A 16,030-nucleotide genomic window follows, 5' to 3' on the forward strand; every position below is an offset into this window, starting at 1 on the left:
TACAGTTATACATTTATTGTATTTTATATTATGGGTGTAGTTTATTATATGAATATCACAATATTTATTATACAAGTAAAGCACTCATATTTATATGCATATATTTAGATACATACTGCAATATAATTATATCTATTAGGTGAATAATACTGTTGTAATTAATATTAAGTAATTAATATTTTGAAGCATAGAGAAGGAGCTGTAGGGAGCAGCTGTGTTTTGTTGTCCAGGGAGGTGGAAAGGGCTCAGCCTGGAGCAAAGGAGGCTCAGGCTGTGGCTCTGCAGAACTCCTGCCAGGAGGGGACAACTGGGGGGCTTGGGCTGTGCTCCAGGGAACAGGGACAGGAGGAGAGGGAACGGCCTCAAGTTGCTCTAGGGGAGGTTTAGATTGGATATCAGGGAGAATTTCTTTCTGGAAAGGGCTGTCCAGCCCTGAGACAGCTGCCCAGGGCCAGTGGTGGAGTCCACATCCCCAGGGGGATTTCAGATCCACGTGGATGTGACGCTTGTGGACATGGGTTGTGGCAGTGCTGGAGGAATGGTTGGACTCCATGATCTCATAGGCTTTTTCAACCTCAACAATTCTGTGATTCTCCATAATTCCTTTGACTGGCCGTGAAATGTATGAGAAACCCTCAGGGCAGGGCCAAGGACAGGCAAGTTTCTGTCACCCTCTGTGAGAGATGCCAGAAACTCCTCTGTCAGCTCAGATTGGTGACATTTGGATATTTGTGATTGTCCCAATATTTTCCTGAAGAAGCTCCTGTTTGTTCCCTGTGGCTTGATCCTGTCTCAGCTCTGCACTAACCGTGTCCCTAAAGCCTCTTGCAGGAGCCAGGCCCTGGTGCTCACACAGCATCACCTTTGAGGTCTTTGCTTTCTGCTGGCTCCCAACCAGGACATCATTATCCAAGGAATTTAGATGAAACCTGGGAGGTGCTGTGTAGGGGACTGAAATCGGCTCCAAAAATTGTAGGAGTTATTTTACAGGGTTTTGCTGCTCTCTGGAGTGTTATTCCCTGGCTGTGTCCCAGGTCAGTGTAGCTCCACACTGACTCCACTCCTCTGATGCAAGAGGGGGGGTCTCAGTTGGATTAGTTTAATTAAAGTATAAAAGTTTACACCATTACCTGCACAGACAGGTTTGGAGTTTGGGAAGGATGATCTGCTCCTCCTATTTGGAAACAAGATTATTTTTCCAGCTTACAGTTCTCATTAATTAATTGTCATCTAATTACTAAATGCCTCCCCCATTAAATTATAACCTTAACACTTATTCTGTTGGGGAGGGGGATTTATTTGAGCTTTTTTATTTTCTTTTATGTTTTGTTTTCTCTTTTTTACATATTTTTATTTTATTGTGAGCTCTCTGCCACAGCCCTGTGTTACTCACTTGCTGTGATGTGCATGAGTGAGATCAGGGCATTCATGGCTCTATGAAGCAGAAGTTGAAGTAAGTTCCACAGACAAATCAAATCCACGATTCCCAGGCTTCTCACAAATCACCCTTTGACCAGGAGAGCTGGATGATGGGGTTGACATCACTCAGGGAACGAGGAGATGAAAGTTAAAGCTGCTGAATGAGCTTCCTTTGACATCTGGGGCACCTGGTCTTACCTGGTCAGGATTGGCTCATTGTTAGTAGCCAACAATCCCTGTCTTCTCAACAGATTTATGTAGTGCTTTCCTGAGATGATTTTTCACAGCTTTTGCTATTTGTAAGAGGAGCACACAAAACTCTGCAGTGGTTGGAAGTAAAAAAATTATTGCACACATCTCAAGAGTTATCTTTTAATTATTTTTAATTCTGAATGTGCTGTATCATAACTCAGCCTCCTGCTTTGCCGTTGTTCTTCCCTACAAGAGGAATGACCAATAAATTTTGCTCTGCAGGAGACCCCTGTAATTAGTCCCTTATCACGCAGCTTGCCAGAGATGAGCCTCAGACATGAACTAGAAGCATTTTTATGTTAAAGCTCCTTGTAGATGTGATCAGCAAAGTCTTGGCCTGCAAGCACTGCTCTTTTGGGCAAAAAGAGCCCAAAACTTGTGGTACAAGTTTGCTGGTAGAGGAAAAATTACCTGTGTTGAACTCATCATCAGCTCTCAGTGAGTGTGTGCAGGGTGAAGGCTCCCAGACTTGTCCCCAGCCATGTAAAGACAAATTTGAGCCATGCCTTGGCCTTGCTGCCCAGAGGAGCTGTGGCTGCTCTGTCCCTGGAAATGTCCAAGGCCAGGTTGGAGCAGCCTGGGACTGTGGAAGGAGTCCCTGCCCAAGAAACCAGATGAGCTTTAAGGTCCCTTCCAACCCAAACCATTCTGGGATTCCCTGATTCTGTAATGTTTTCAAGACTCTGCATTATCCATGCACACAAAGTATGGTGTGACTGGTTTTAAGGCTTTCTTTGTGTATCATGAAATGCTACCAATGAAAAGTTTAGGATACTCTAAAGCCAATTTATAAAATTTGTCATATCCACTCATCCTAAGCATATATATTCCAACAATAAATGAACCTAATGGGATCTAATGCCTCATAATTGTTCATCAAGCTCAGGAGGTTTGACAGCCAATTTCAATGTGAAGAAGGAACATTGCAGATTATACATTATAAAGTATATGCTTTTAACTCTGATCACTTGCAATAAATGCTATTTACAGATTATTTACCTCAGGAAAACACACTGGCACAGTTACAGGGATATCCACCAGACCCTGCTGGCTGCTCTGTTATTTAAGAACACAAAAATCAATGTCCCACTTCGGAGCCAACCAGATTCTGCCCGTGAGTCATGTTCAGAGTCCAGTAAGGTCAGGAGAGGCCTCTGCTTTGTGCTTGGATTTCAAATCAAGCCTGGGGGCAACTGTGCTTTCCAGGATGTTCTGTTTACAAGGAATGCAGCAGCAGGAAAGGCTTTTAAACATCAGGACATCCATGATTTTTGAGAGAGCTTTGTTGCGTGTCTATTAACAAAGCAAAATACAAACTGAACCAGGTGGGGCAGGGAACATGAGCGAATATTCATCTTTGGGGGCATTTTGCGGTGAGGACAGCTGGACTGCAGGATAAACCCCAGAGATTTTCCTGTGTAAACAGTTTCTGTCTCCGTCTCAGTCAGCACGAGGCTGCCGTGGGAGAGGAGCAGTGTTCAGCTGGTTTTTAGAGTTCCCCTCTGAAATCAGGGACAGGTGCATGGCCCATGGCCAGCAGTGGGCTGGAATGTCCCTTCTCCCCACAGTAAGATTGTGTGAGCAGGGCTGAGGAGGGGCTGGCTGGGAGGTGTGAAGCCCCTGAATGGGATCCTGAGGATGGTCCCCAGGCAGGAGTGCCTCGGGAAGGAAGATTGCTGTGCCCCAGTGCCCTGCTCACAGCTCCAGCTGATCTCTGCTCCTCCTGAGGTCTGTGCAGAGCCCGGCCTGGTGTCGTGTGTGAGGGGGAGGGTGATGAATTCACCCCCTGCCTTTCTCTTCCCCACGTTCTGCTGCACAGTCAGGCCCTGAGTTCCTCTCAGGGAGCTCTGTAGTTGCCTCTTGGTGGTTTTGTTACCTGGCTGTTGTTTTTTTGGGGCCTGTGGTGATGAGCTTTGCTACTGATACACTCAGTGAAGGGACATCTGAAATTCCCTTGGGGCCGGGGGGTCCATGTGCCCTCAGGGAGCACAGGGGAGATTAGAGCATAGAAACCTTTCTCCAGGAATAGGAAACCTACATTTGATTCATAGAATCTCAGAATTGGGTTGGGTTAGAAGAGCCCTTAAAGCTCATCCCATTCCACCCCTGCCATGGCAGGGACACCTTCCCAGCCCCATCCAGCCTGGCCTTGGGCACTGCCAGGGATCCAGGGGCAGCCCCAGCTGCTCTGGGCACCCTGTGCCAGGGCCTGCCCACCCTGCCAGGGAACAATTCCCAATTCCCAATATCCCATCCAGCCCTGCCCTCTGGCAGTGGGAGCCATTCCCTGGGTCCTGTCCCTCCATGCCTTGTCCCCAGTCCCTCTCCAGCTCTCCTGGAGCCCCTTCAGGCCCTGCAGGGGCTCTGAGCTCTCCCTGGAGCCTTCTCCTCTCCAGGTGAGCACTTAGAGTTCTCTCAGCCTTTCCTTACAGAAGAGCTGCTGCGGCCTTTGGATCATCTTTGTGGCCTCTTTGACCCAGAGCTCCTCATACCTGGCAAACATGGCAAATATCTACATTGTGTGTGAGCCTTCCCTTTCTGTATGCTTTGGCTTTCCTTTGGCTGTTTCAAAACTCAGCAGCACTTCAGATGCGACATTTGATAGCAAAGAATGATGATAAAGGTGGGGGGGAAGGTGCAATACAGAAGCAATGGTTGTGTTTAATCACATTAATGGCAGCAGCCTATGCTGGTAATAAATTGTACAAATCTAAAGACCTTCTCTGGACCAGGAATGTTGTTACTTACCTGTGTACAGCCATCAGGAAAGAAGTCAGAATTCCAGGAGCTGGGTTGGTGGAGAGAGAGGGCTGAATCTGTGCAGTGGGACTTCCCTACAGAGAGAAGGGAGATTCTGGCAGAGCAAAGTTAAATAAATTCCAGGTGTCATGGTCATTTGTATGGAGAGAACTTTGCCTTCTTTGTCCCTTTTTCATGAGATGTCTCTCACTACCCACTTCTGATTTTCACTTGCTTACATCCATTAAATACAACAACTTGGGATTCTTCTCCTCAGCCTTTTTTCATTTCTGCTTTCATTTGTTTCAGGATTTTTTTATTGCTCTTGACTAATTAGGATTTTTTTACAGCCTTTTAAATTTTATGTACACATTTCCTTTATTTATTTGCTTTGCAAACAGTCTTAACTTACTTAGGATTATTTGTAATTTCTGCTCTCAGAGAAGATCATTAAACATTAGCCATTTTAGTGGGTTAACAGGGCCAGGAGTGGGATGCTCCAGGCTCGGTCCATATGCAGCAATGTCTCCTCACTGCTCTCACACAAACACATCCTGATGATGCTCTTAATGACTCTGGGTGTGATGAATGGTGCCATAAAACTCTGCTGGGTGAATTGCTTGACAGCACTGAAATTGGGAGATATGTTTTATTATTTAATGTCTGCCTGAATGTATAAAATAAAAAACTAAAAACATGTGGGGAGGGGGTATGGAGAAGCTCTGTTCTATATTCACTATCCATGAATATTTATAGAGATATTTTCAGTGAACAATTAATTTTGCAGACTTCTAAGCTGGAGGGTTTAATTCCTGCCTTGAACTGTTTGCCTCCCTGTAACTGTTTTATTTTTGAACTGTATTTTTATTTTTAACGTGTCAGGTGAGGTTCCAGAATCCGGTGGCATTGCAGGGTCTGTGTGTGCTGAGTGCCTCCCCTGGGGCAGCTCCAGCCAGACAAGCCCTTCCCTGATTCCCTGATGCCCTGATTCCCTGATTGCCTGGTTCCCTGGGACTCAGCATGTCTGCTGTGGGTGCTGAGCTCCATGTGCTGCTCTGGGCTGGTTTGTGCCCTCACTGACTGCTCCTCTCTCCTCTCCTCTCCTCCCTGCCCTGCAGCTCTCACTCCCAGAGGAACAGAACGAAGTGACGAGGAATGGCTGTGAGTCCAAGGAGCTGGTGTACCTGGTGCAGATCTCCTGTCAGGTAAATGCCCTGTTTTCTCTCCCCAGCCTGGCTTTCATTCTCTTTCCCACACAGCCCCAGAATGTTGGGATGTGATGCTTCCCTGTGGTGTGTCTGGGGTTTTCCACCTCTTCCCTGGCTCGGTCCCCGAGGGCTGCTGCCTGTGGTGCTGCCACCAGCATGTTTTAGGAGAGAAGGATTGAGGGGAGAAGAATGAGAGTGTGAAGGAAATAATCCTCACTGATGGCCAGGGATGAGCCCAGAGACAGGAGTGGATGTGCCCAGGCTGAGCTCACTCTGGGGGGAGCATGGACACCTGGACACACCAGTGACCCCACCAGGGAGAATCCCAGCCAGAGGTTTGTTCCCTCAGTGTGCTGCCAGGAGTGTTGATCTCCTCCCAGACACTTGGCGTGGAATTCTCATCTCGGGATGCTTTGGGCAGAGGAATCTGCTGCTCTGTCCCACGAATTCTTCATCTGCTGATCTGTGTGCCCTTGTAAAATGCTGCCTAATGGGTGTGTTTTAGTATGCTCAGTGAGTCACCCTTTGTGGGAGATGCAGGGTGCTGGCAGGTTCAGTGGGAGTTACTGCCTGTGTTGGGTTGTTTTCCTGGGTTCAGGACAGCAGCTCTTTCCATGATTCACCTCAGCACCCCCTGAGCATCCATCTTAGCAGTGAGTACACACTGACAGGTGGTGAATTTGCAGGGTCCCTGCTCTGCTGCCTCAGCTCTGTGCTCAGAGTGGGGTGTTGTGAGAGCTGAGGAACACAGCATCCTGCATCCCACATCTCAAGGAGCAGAGCCTCTTACCCTGTTCTGGAGGTGGAGCTTGGCCAGGCTGAGCTCCAACAGTGTTAATTCCAGCAGGAATTATAATAATAGTATATTAATATAATAATTCCTCTCTGTGGGCAGCTTTCACATGTTCCTGTGCATGTTTATGAACGTGCTCTTGGGAGAGGAAAGAGAGGCTCAAGGTGGACATCTCTCAGATTTGCCAGTGTTTTGGCATTTTTTGGGACTGTTGTAACCCCCTGGATCCAGTCTGGCCCAAAAGCAGCACTGCCCAGCCCAGCAGCCCAGGCTGACAGGCAGCACAGCAGACCCTGGGCGTGGGCACACGTCTGTCCCAGCCACAGCAGGGCAGTGCCTGGCAAAGGGACTTGCAGGGGACTGTAGGAAGTTGGAATTTCAGTGTGTTTGGAGCCCTCACATTTGGGGTACATTTGCAGTGCTCAGTGGAGGGATGAGCCCTGGATTATTCCCTGGCTGTTGCTGGTGAGCCTGGAGAACATGGCAGTTTTTCAGTAGCTCCAGAGCACATCACTTCTGATCCTTCCCCCACCTGACTGACAGCACCCTGATTCACAGGGTGGCCTCAGGTATAATTGTGTATCAGACCCTGCAGAGTACCCCTGTGCAGGAGGGAGGCCCAGGAGCAGCAGAGAGCTGGGATGGGGAGCAATGGAGGTGAGGCCTGACCCTGCTCCTCTGGTGCCTTGCTCCCACTCTCCAGAGCTTTGCTGGGATGTGTCTGAGGGTACAGGCATGGATTTCATCTGAGTGGGGACAATGGGGGGAATTCTGTTAGCCTTGGACATGGGAATTGTAGCCACTGTGCACCAGGCCCAGCTCCTGAGAAATTCCCTTCCCTTCCCTTCCCTTCCCTTCCCTTCCCTTCCCTTCCCTTCCCTTCCCTTCCCTTCCCTTCCCTTCCCTTCCCTTCCCTTCCCTTCCCTTCCCTTCCCTTCCCTTCCCTTCCCTTCCCTTCCCTTCCCTTCCCTTCCCTTCCCTTCCCTTCCCTTCCCTTCCCTTCCCTTCCCTTCCCTTCCCTTCCCTTCCCTTCCCTTCCCTCCCCTCCCCTCCCCTCCCCTCCCCTCCCCTCCCCTCCCCTCCCCTCCTCTTCCCTTCCCTCTGTAACTGGACTCAAATTCAAACCCTGGGATTTGGCCTCATACATTAAAGAATGGTTGTAGAACCATCCTTTGTCTCCCTTTCTTCCTCTTTTTCATGTTTTCATTTTATTTTTACTTTATTTTCTTTCCCTTTTCCCCTTTTCCTTTTCTCTCTCCTTTTTCTCTTCCCCTTTTCTCTCTTTTCCTCTTTCCCATTTTCTTCTTTCCCCCTTTCCCTTTTTCCTCTTTCCCTTTTTTCTTTCTCCTTTTTCTCTTTCTTCTTTTCCCTCTTTTCCTCTTTCCCCTCTTATTTTTTGCCCTTTCCCCCTCTTTCCCTTTTCTCTTTTTTTCCCTTACATTTCCTGTATTTTTTCCTTCTTTTTTCTCTTATATTTTTCTATTCTTCTGTTATAAAGTACTGCCCCTGGCTAGCTGGAGCTTCTCCCTTCCCCAGGCCTGTGACCACCCTGTCCCACATTACTGCATGTCCCTGTCTCTCAGATCCAGAGGAAGCTGAGACATTTGTGACATTTGGATCCAATGACCAGGAAGGCATGGGAGGAACTGCACAGCTGAGCATCATTTCTGCCATGGAGATCCTCCAGCCCTGGCCCCCCTGGCCTCTCCCTGTGCAGGGGAAGATTCCATTCCATCACCCCTTGGACACCAGCAGTGTCTGTGTGGAGCTGGCTCCACAGGAGAATGGCATGGGAGGTGTGAAATAGCTCATGGAGTGCTGGTGCAGTGGGGACACATTTGGGCAGGGTACATCTTGATCAGGCCAAAAATATTGAAGGGGGGAGGAAAAAAGCCTGAAAACCAAATTTGGCTTTCCTCACCCTTTGGATGTGCTTCCAGCACTGGTGTTTGGGCACTGCAGCAGCCTGAGCTGTGTCCTGGATTGTCAGATGGACACAGGCCCCTTCTGCTTGGGAGGCTGGATCCCATGAGTGTAAAAGCTCTAAATTGCTGTGATTTGTTGCAGAAGCAGATAGCAAAGAGTGAGGGTGTTGCCATCCTGGCAACTCTTGATTCCAGACTTGGAGAAATCAGTCAAACCCCTGGGTTTGGGGGCCAGTGCTGGCCTTGGCCAGTCTGGGCTGGGCAGACCCCCCTGTGCTGTGCCCATCAGGTGGCATTTTCTGTGCCATTCCCTCTGGAACAGGCAGCAAAGCAAAGCCTTGGAGCAGCAGATATTTCAAACATCCAGCTCAGCCTTAGCTGGGTTTGGCAGGACACAGCTACTTACACTGAGGGAATTCTATCCCACTCCTTCCCAGCTGTAAGTATCATTTTAGTGCTGTAAAGAGAATTAGTGCTTGATACCTATTTTGCAAAACCTTCCCAGCTAAGGTTTGAAAAAGCATTCTTTGGGAGGTGTATTTGTGCTACAAGTCAGCTTGTGAAATTCAGGCTTTGTGCAAGCTTCAGAGGAGGGGTTAAGTCTCTGCTCAGCTTTTCTTCTACTTAAAAACCTAAAAAAATTAATCCAGTTTATTAGCTCTTAAGAAGAAGTAGGACTATATAGAGAGCTGTTTCAGAAAAGAGGAGAGATAGGATTCTTCTTTTGATTCCTTTTAACAAATTTAAACATGAAAACTAGGAAATGACAAAGGGAGGGAATTAAATCCTATTGGGAAGAGACAATGATGGGAGGGTTTGGTTTGAGGTTTTTTTCAGCAATTCAGGTTGATTTTCCTTTTTTTTTCCAAGTAAGATTGCGCTGAACTCGCATTTCTAGAAGATAGATTTCAGGAGTTCTGTGAAAAGAGTGATATTATTAAAATAAAAGGGTGAAGTCCAGAAAGGGTGGTGTGAGGACTGTACCTGTGGACCCTCTGAACCTGGAGACAGGAATTGGGAATCCCTGTGGTTCCTGGAGGAGCACAGGGGATGGCTGAGACCCCTGAGGAATTTGTGCTGTACCTGCTGCAGTGAAAGTCCTTGGACAGTGTTTGCAATCCTTGGGAGTTTCCACAGGGATAAACAAAGAATTTACACAGCCTGAACCACATTTAAAAGGAGTTACTTTGTCTCTGGAGAATAAATCAGCACAACTCAGAGCCTGCAAAAGGGTTGGAATGGGCTAATCCAGTCAGCTTGTAAGGAAGGCTGGAAATGGCCTTTTGGATGTTTTGGGGTTTGTTTGTGCAACATTACAGGTACTCCCTGTGTACTTACTTAAATATTACAACAGAAGAATGCCCAGTCTCAGCTTTTGTTCTGAAAAATGAAACTTGTAAATGCTGTTTACTATGTGAAATTTGTGGTGTTGGAACACCTCAAGCATCATTTTTGGTGACATTTGGAGTGGCAGGGAGAGAACAAGGACTGTCTGTGGAGATGTTCACATTCGGGGGGGGGCTGGAACTTCCAGCCTTTCCCGAGGCTTTGGCTGCTCATGTCCATGCTCACAGGTGGATTGTTGGGACAGGAGTGACAGGCCCTGCTCAGCAGGGATGTCAGACTGCACAAGCACGAGCCAGGGCTGACACAATCTCAGGGATTAAACAAGGCTGACTGCTGTGATGGCAGCCCAGCCACAGCACCTTTCCTGCTCCTCCCTTCCAGGGATAATGCCAGCAAAGGGAGCCTTTTTTCTAAGGCTGTTCCCAGAGCAGGAATTCTTGTGGTCCAGGTAGGGTTTTGTCCATTTTCCTGCTGCCGTTTTCAGGCTGGCAGGAGCTGAGCTGTTCCTGTGGCACGGGATGCCCAGTGCTGTGCCCTGTTCCTGTTCTTCCTTCCAGCAGGGGCTGTGTTTGCTCTGGTGGATGGAAGCAGGTCCCTGGTGCCCCAGAGGAGGACATTGCCCCAAACCTCAGCCACTTGTCCCAGCTCTGCCCTGCGGGAGGTTTGAGCTGGGCACCTTCTGCTTGGAGAGCAGGATTTGCCAAGCTCTGAAGGCATCCCCACCCCACATTCCCTGAGCAGTAAGGAGTGTGCAGGGGCACAGGGGGAGGCCAGGAAAGGCAGGCTCCAAGGAGGAAGGGCAGGCAGGACTCCCCTCCTGGGTGGTTTCTGGGGAGGAGAGAGTGCAAGATCTTCCCACAAGGGCAATGTCTGAGTCAGAGGAGCAACATCTCAAATGTGGTTTGCTGCTTCTGGCTGCCTGGGATAGTCCAGGCTGGAACCACAAATTGCTTGCAGGAGATTTTTGAGTCAAACATTCAAAATATGGTTGGGTTCTTTGTCTTCTTTATTAATAGTTTCTGATTGAAACTCAAACACCTGGAGAACAGGAACTGAGTAAGTCCTACTTTGCTCCTGTGAAAAGCTCTTTAAGCTGATGACTGAAGGACAGATTCTAACTCACAGGTATTAATTCTTCTGTGTGCTTTATATCCATATAGAAATACAGAGAGGGGAAAGCTTTCATGTATTTATTAAAGAGATATATCTATGTGGAGCATCCAGGTAGATCCTACCCAGTGCAAAATCTGTTTTCAGAATGTGTGTTAGCCTCCTTCTCCATGTTTATATAGGATTTTCTGCCTTGATTTAGGATTTTACTGAACAAACCAGAAGCGGTTAATGGATGCTTTTAATAAACAGCAAATTTTCCCATGATGCAGCCTCCTGTCCCTATCTGTGTGTCCTCACCCCTTGGTCAGGGCCAGGCTGTGTGTGCTCAGGGCTCAGAAAAGCTCCTCTGCTTTCAGATGCATTAAAATTCTGGTCACCATCATGACCTTTCCCCTGCCTTGTTTTTTGTTCTTCTTTTCTGCCTCTTGGCACCACTTGCCTGAAGAAGACCAGGGAAATGAGACTTCCACTGACAGGTTGTCCACGAGTCTGGTGCCTCATGTGTACAGGTGTCTGGAGGTGGAATCATGGAATGTTTGAGTTGGAAAAGAGCTTCAAGCCCATCCAGTTCCAGCCCCTGCCATGGGCAGGGACACCTTCCACTAGACCAGGTTGTTCCAAGCCCCATCCTGGGATGGGGCAGCCACAGCTTCTCTGGGTAACAAGTCCTGGGTATTTTGTAAATCCACAAAACCTTTTTAAAATCTGCCCACAGGCCTTTCTGGCTTGTGTATTTCTACCCCATCCTTCCAGATGTTCACACATGTTGAAACCTCTGTCCTAAGCTTTTCTCGGGTGTTGAGGGCTGTTTCACATCAGAAAAGAAAGCAGCAGAATTCCTGGTTTGCACCCTGCTAATCCATCACTCCAGTGCTGTGCTCCGGTGGATCTGAGGTCACACACTGTGTGCCTCCTGCTCCCAGCAGCAGTAAATAAAAGCAAAGTGACAGTGGGAATGAGAATTAATCAAGAATGCCTGAAGCTGGCAGGCAGCCTGCAGGGTGCTCTGGGCTGTGCTCAGACCTCAGGAGATCCCAAAGCCAAGGTGGAGGGGCTTTGAAACCCCTGGCTCTGTTCCAGGCTTTGGGGAAGTAAACTGCCAGCTCTAGGGGTTGAATTACATCTGAACTGCTTAATTAACATCATTACTCTGTAGCTGGCGTGGTAACATAAAGGATAAATTCATTTACTAATTGGGGGAGTAGCTGTTAAGGACCAGGGTTTGACTGGCTGGTGCTCAGAGATCTCCTGCAGGACTGGGTAGGGCAGCACTTCCATCCAGCAGGATTAACACTGGGGTCTGCTGTGTCCTGCTCTGAAAGCAGATTCACCATACCCTTTGCTCAGCCTGGAGTTTTGGCCTGTGATCCTTAATTCTCACCCAGAGTCATGGAGTCCTTGAGGCTGGAAAAGCCCTCCCAGACCATCAAGCCCACCCTGTGACTGATCCCCACCTTGTCACCAGCCCAGAACATTGAGTGCCACATCCAGGCCTTCCTTAGACACTCCAGGAACCTCCCTGGGCAGCCCCTTCCAGCTTTTCCAGGAAGAAATTCCTCCTGGTGTCCAAGCTGAACCTCCCCTGGCACAGCTTGGGGCTGTTTCCCCTTGTCCTGTTTGGACATGTCACCATGGCAATGCCAGTATAGGTAAAAGGGATTTTTGTCCCTCCAGGAGCAGACTGCACTGTCCCAGCTGGACCCTGGGGCTCTGGGGTTCCCTTCCCTGCTGCTGGGGCTGAAGGACAGGGCAGATTCACTGCTCAGATCCATCCACTGCTCACAAGACATGAAAAATTACTGCCACCCTTCAGCTTTGGTCTTTAATTGCTCCATTCATGGCCCTCTTCAGATTTTTTTTTTTGCTCTATTTAATTATTTAAACGTGTATTGTGACAGAAATGAGGTCAGCTCTTTGTTTTCTTAACTCTGGATGCATGAGATGCAAAACCAGGGTTGTAGCTGTGTGTGGATTTTGAACGGAATAATTCATTTATAATAAATTTCTGACATTGCAAAAATAAAAACTGTTCTGGAGCTGTTGGTGCTAAAGCACATTTTTTCAGCAGGTGCAAATGTAGGTGTACTTCAAGCTGTCCCCTCAGCATGCCAGGGACAGAGGCTTTTGTGCTCAAATTCCAGTGGAGAAATGCTCAGGAATTTATTTGAGGGAAGGTGTTGCTGGGGAAAGAAGGTATCTGGAAATAACCTCCTCAAGACAAGAGGCTCCCAGTTCATCAGAGCTGCATGAGGCTGAGATGCTGGGCAGTTCTTGTCAAAGGGGATGTGAGTGATACTGAACAACCTCAGGTGCTTTTCCCTGGTGGAAACCCCCCAGCTGAAGGGGAGGGCCAGGCCCTGCTCTAGGGAGGGATGATGAGAGAGAGGGGAGATCCTTTGTCAGGATAAAGTGCAGTGTCAGTGGAAGTGCTGTTCTGGAAGGGGTTTTGTGAGCAGCAGAAGCTCTCACAATTCCGTGGTCGTTTGTTAAAGTCGTGTCCTTTGCCTTCAGACAGAAAACCAGCCCAGAATTAGAGACCAGACTGTGCTCTATGCTCTGGCACTGAGGGCCACTGCAGAAAGCCATGGGGACTGGGATGGATCTTGGCAGGGCTCCTGACCCTCATGTGGTGCTTTGGAGACAAGGCTGGGCCTGGCCACAAATTGAAGGGGACACTGGGGCTGTTCTGATGAGACACCAAGTCATCCCCACAACTGAGCAGTGCAGATGCTTTGCAGAGGGGCCCTTTGTCTACAATTCACTTGTTCTACAACTTTTCCAAGAGCAAGGCTTGGTTCAAGTCCAGAATGGGAGGAGGATTGTGGGGATATTCCTTCCTGCCTTGATGTTTGTTCCTTATGGGGAGGTTTGTCATTTTCAATGCCTGTTTACCTGGGGAAGGTGACAGGGCTTTTGGGACAAATCATCTAAAACTGCTTCATCCCCTCCCATCCTCTGCAAGGCTGCAAAGCTGCTCTGGTCACCAGGTGATGCCGGTGTAGGAGGCTGAGGGAGCAGCAGCAGACAGCCCAGGTGAGCAGCTGGGATGCTCAGCCTCAGGGTAGGTGAAGTTCACAGACCTTGGAACAGCATCTGCACTTCCAAATAACAGATTCACTGCACATAAAATGGAGAGCAGGCAGGGCAGGAAGGGATGGTTTCAAAAAGGCTCTCTCAAGGCACAGAAACCACATCATAATAAACAGTGTGTGTGTAAAGGCAGAATCATTGACTTATGGAGTCATTTAGGATGGGAAAAACCTCCAAAATCATGGAGTTTAACCTTTGCCACAGCACTGCCAAGCCACCACCAATCTCTGTCCCCAAGTGCCACATCAACACAGTTTTTTTAGCTCTTCCAGGGACTGTGACTCCACCCACCACTGCTCTGGGCAACCTCTGCCAGGTCTTGACAACCTTTTCCATTAAAAAAAATACAACCTAATGTCCAACCTAACCCTCCTTAGGGCATCTTGTCCTAAAGATACTTCAGCAGTAAATCAGAGATGCATCATTATTGCTATTTGTAGCAAATATTTACTGGCACAGAGCCAGGTGGCAAAATACACAATCACAACATTTTCTGAAGTTCTCTCCTACCAGTTACACTGAGTGCACATGGGTTATTAAACTGATACTCTGAAGATAATTTGTAATGGATCTGTCTGGGTAATAAGAGGCTGAGAGTGCTGCTGTTGCACTCAGTAAATAGAGGTGCTTTGCCTCACCCTGTGTCACATTACAAATAAGTTTTGTTTAGAGGAGTCAATCACAGAATTCTCAGGGGAAACCTGATTTGAGCTTGTTCCCTAAATTGTGGGGGCTTTCCCAGAGTTACAGAGCAGGTTTGGGCCCCAAGTTTGTAAAATGCACGGAGCAGGTGTTCGTTGTCACTCTGAATTGTGTCACTCTGAGGATGTGCCACAGGCTGGGGGATGGAGGCATCAGAAATAAACACAGACTGTATTTTCCAAGACCTTAGAGCAGGTTTGACACCAAGGGCTCAGGTTTTGACAGATCAGGATTTTCTGTTTTCTAAATGGTGCATTTTAAAGTCATCTGTGGGTTAAAAACTGTGCCTTTATTTCAAACGTTGTGGTTTAGGTTTTGAAAAGCTGCCATCAGGGATATTAGATATTGAAGATGGTCTGTCTTAAATATTTCATCTCCTGGGCCTTGGCACCACTTTTCACTCTTTCTTCATAAAACTGATGGCTGCAGCTGCCAGAAAAGCAGATGATTTTCCATTTTGACTCCAGCTTTGTTCACAAAACCTCCCCATAACTGCTTCTGTTTCTTGTGCTTTCAAAATAATGTTTCACCCTTCCTTGAGGCTTGATCAGCTGCATCTCTAACACAGATTTTTTTTCCCTGGGAATACTCATGGTTTTTATCTCTAACCTTGCCCAGAGGCATTCCTTACCCTGTTAGTGATATTTTCCAAGCACTGGTAGTGTTGCTTCGTTCTGGAGCATCAGGGTGAATGGGGCTGGAAGGGAGCAGTGGCAGATACAGCAGGGTTTTGTTATTTCTGTGCTCCCAAGTGCCTGCTGTTTGTAAATGATATCATGGATGTCTGACCTGTGGCATAGCAGGCCTAACGGGGTCATGGGGGGTGTTCAAATAGTTCTTTGGGTTTGGACCTATAAAAAATCTCTTTACTCACTGGCAGTTTGTGTTTACAAGAACATGGTTCTGTTCTCTGATCTCATATATATATATACATACATACATACAAACATATATACAAGCTGCCATGGCCTGCCTGAGAAATGAGATTTAAGAAAATTGAGATCTCTATCTGCCAAAGCTGCTGATGCTGTAGGTGACCTCAAGCAAGGAATTCAGGAAGTTTTGGAAATAGGAAAGCAGGGGAATGGCTTCCCACTGCTGGAGGGCAGGGAGAGATGGGATATTGGGAATCGGGAATTGTTCCCTGTGAGGGTGGGCAGGCCCTGGCACAGGGTGCCCAGAGCAGCTGGGGCTGCCCCTGGATCCCTGGCAGTGCCCAAGGCCAGGCTGGACACTGGGGCTTGGAGCACTCTGGGACAGGGGAAGGTGTCCCTGCCCATGGCAGGGGTGGCATTGGATGGGGTTTAAGGTCCTTCCCAACCCAAGCCATCCTGGGATTCTGTAATTTTCTTTTGTTTTAACAACCTCAGGCAAGTAATTTTAAAGGTTTTTTGTTTGTTTTGCTCCAAAGGCTAGTGGTGGCTGCTGGCTTTGATGGAACC

General features: G+C 48.0%; 1 protein-coding gene across 5 annotated transcripts in view; it reads left to right on the forward strand.

Moving 5' to 3' along the window:
- The window catches only part of ARHGAP32 (Rho GTPase activating protein 32), a 238,606-nt gene that overhangs the window by 137,322 nt on the left and 85,254 nt on the right, over window positions 1-16,030 (forward strand). For all 5 annotated transcript variants that reach the window (XM_071449843.1, XM_071449846.1, XM_071449840.1 and 2 more), the window contains one exon: window positions 5,529-5,615. In XM_071449843.1, the coding sequence (XP_071305944.1) occupies window positions 5,529-5,615 (87 nt within the window). The remainder of the gene's footprint in view (window positions 1-5,528; window positions 5,616-16,030) is intronic.

This window comes from Agelaius tricolor, unplaced genomic scaffold (assembly GCF_023055355.1).
Source record: "Agelaius tricolor isolate 1412-34295 unplaced genomic scaffold, bAgeTri1.0.p SCAF_29, whole genome shotgun sequence".
Classification (NCBI taxonomy): Eukaryota; Metazoa; Chordata; class Aves; order Passeriformes; family Icteridae; genus Agelaius; species Agelaius tricolor.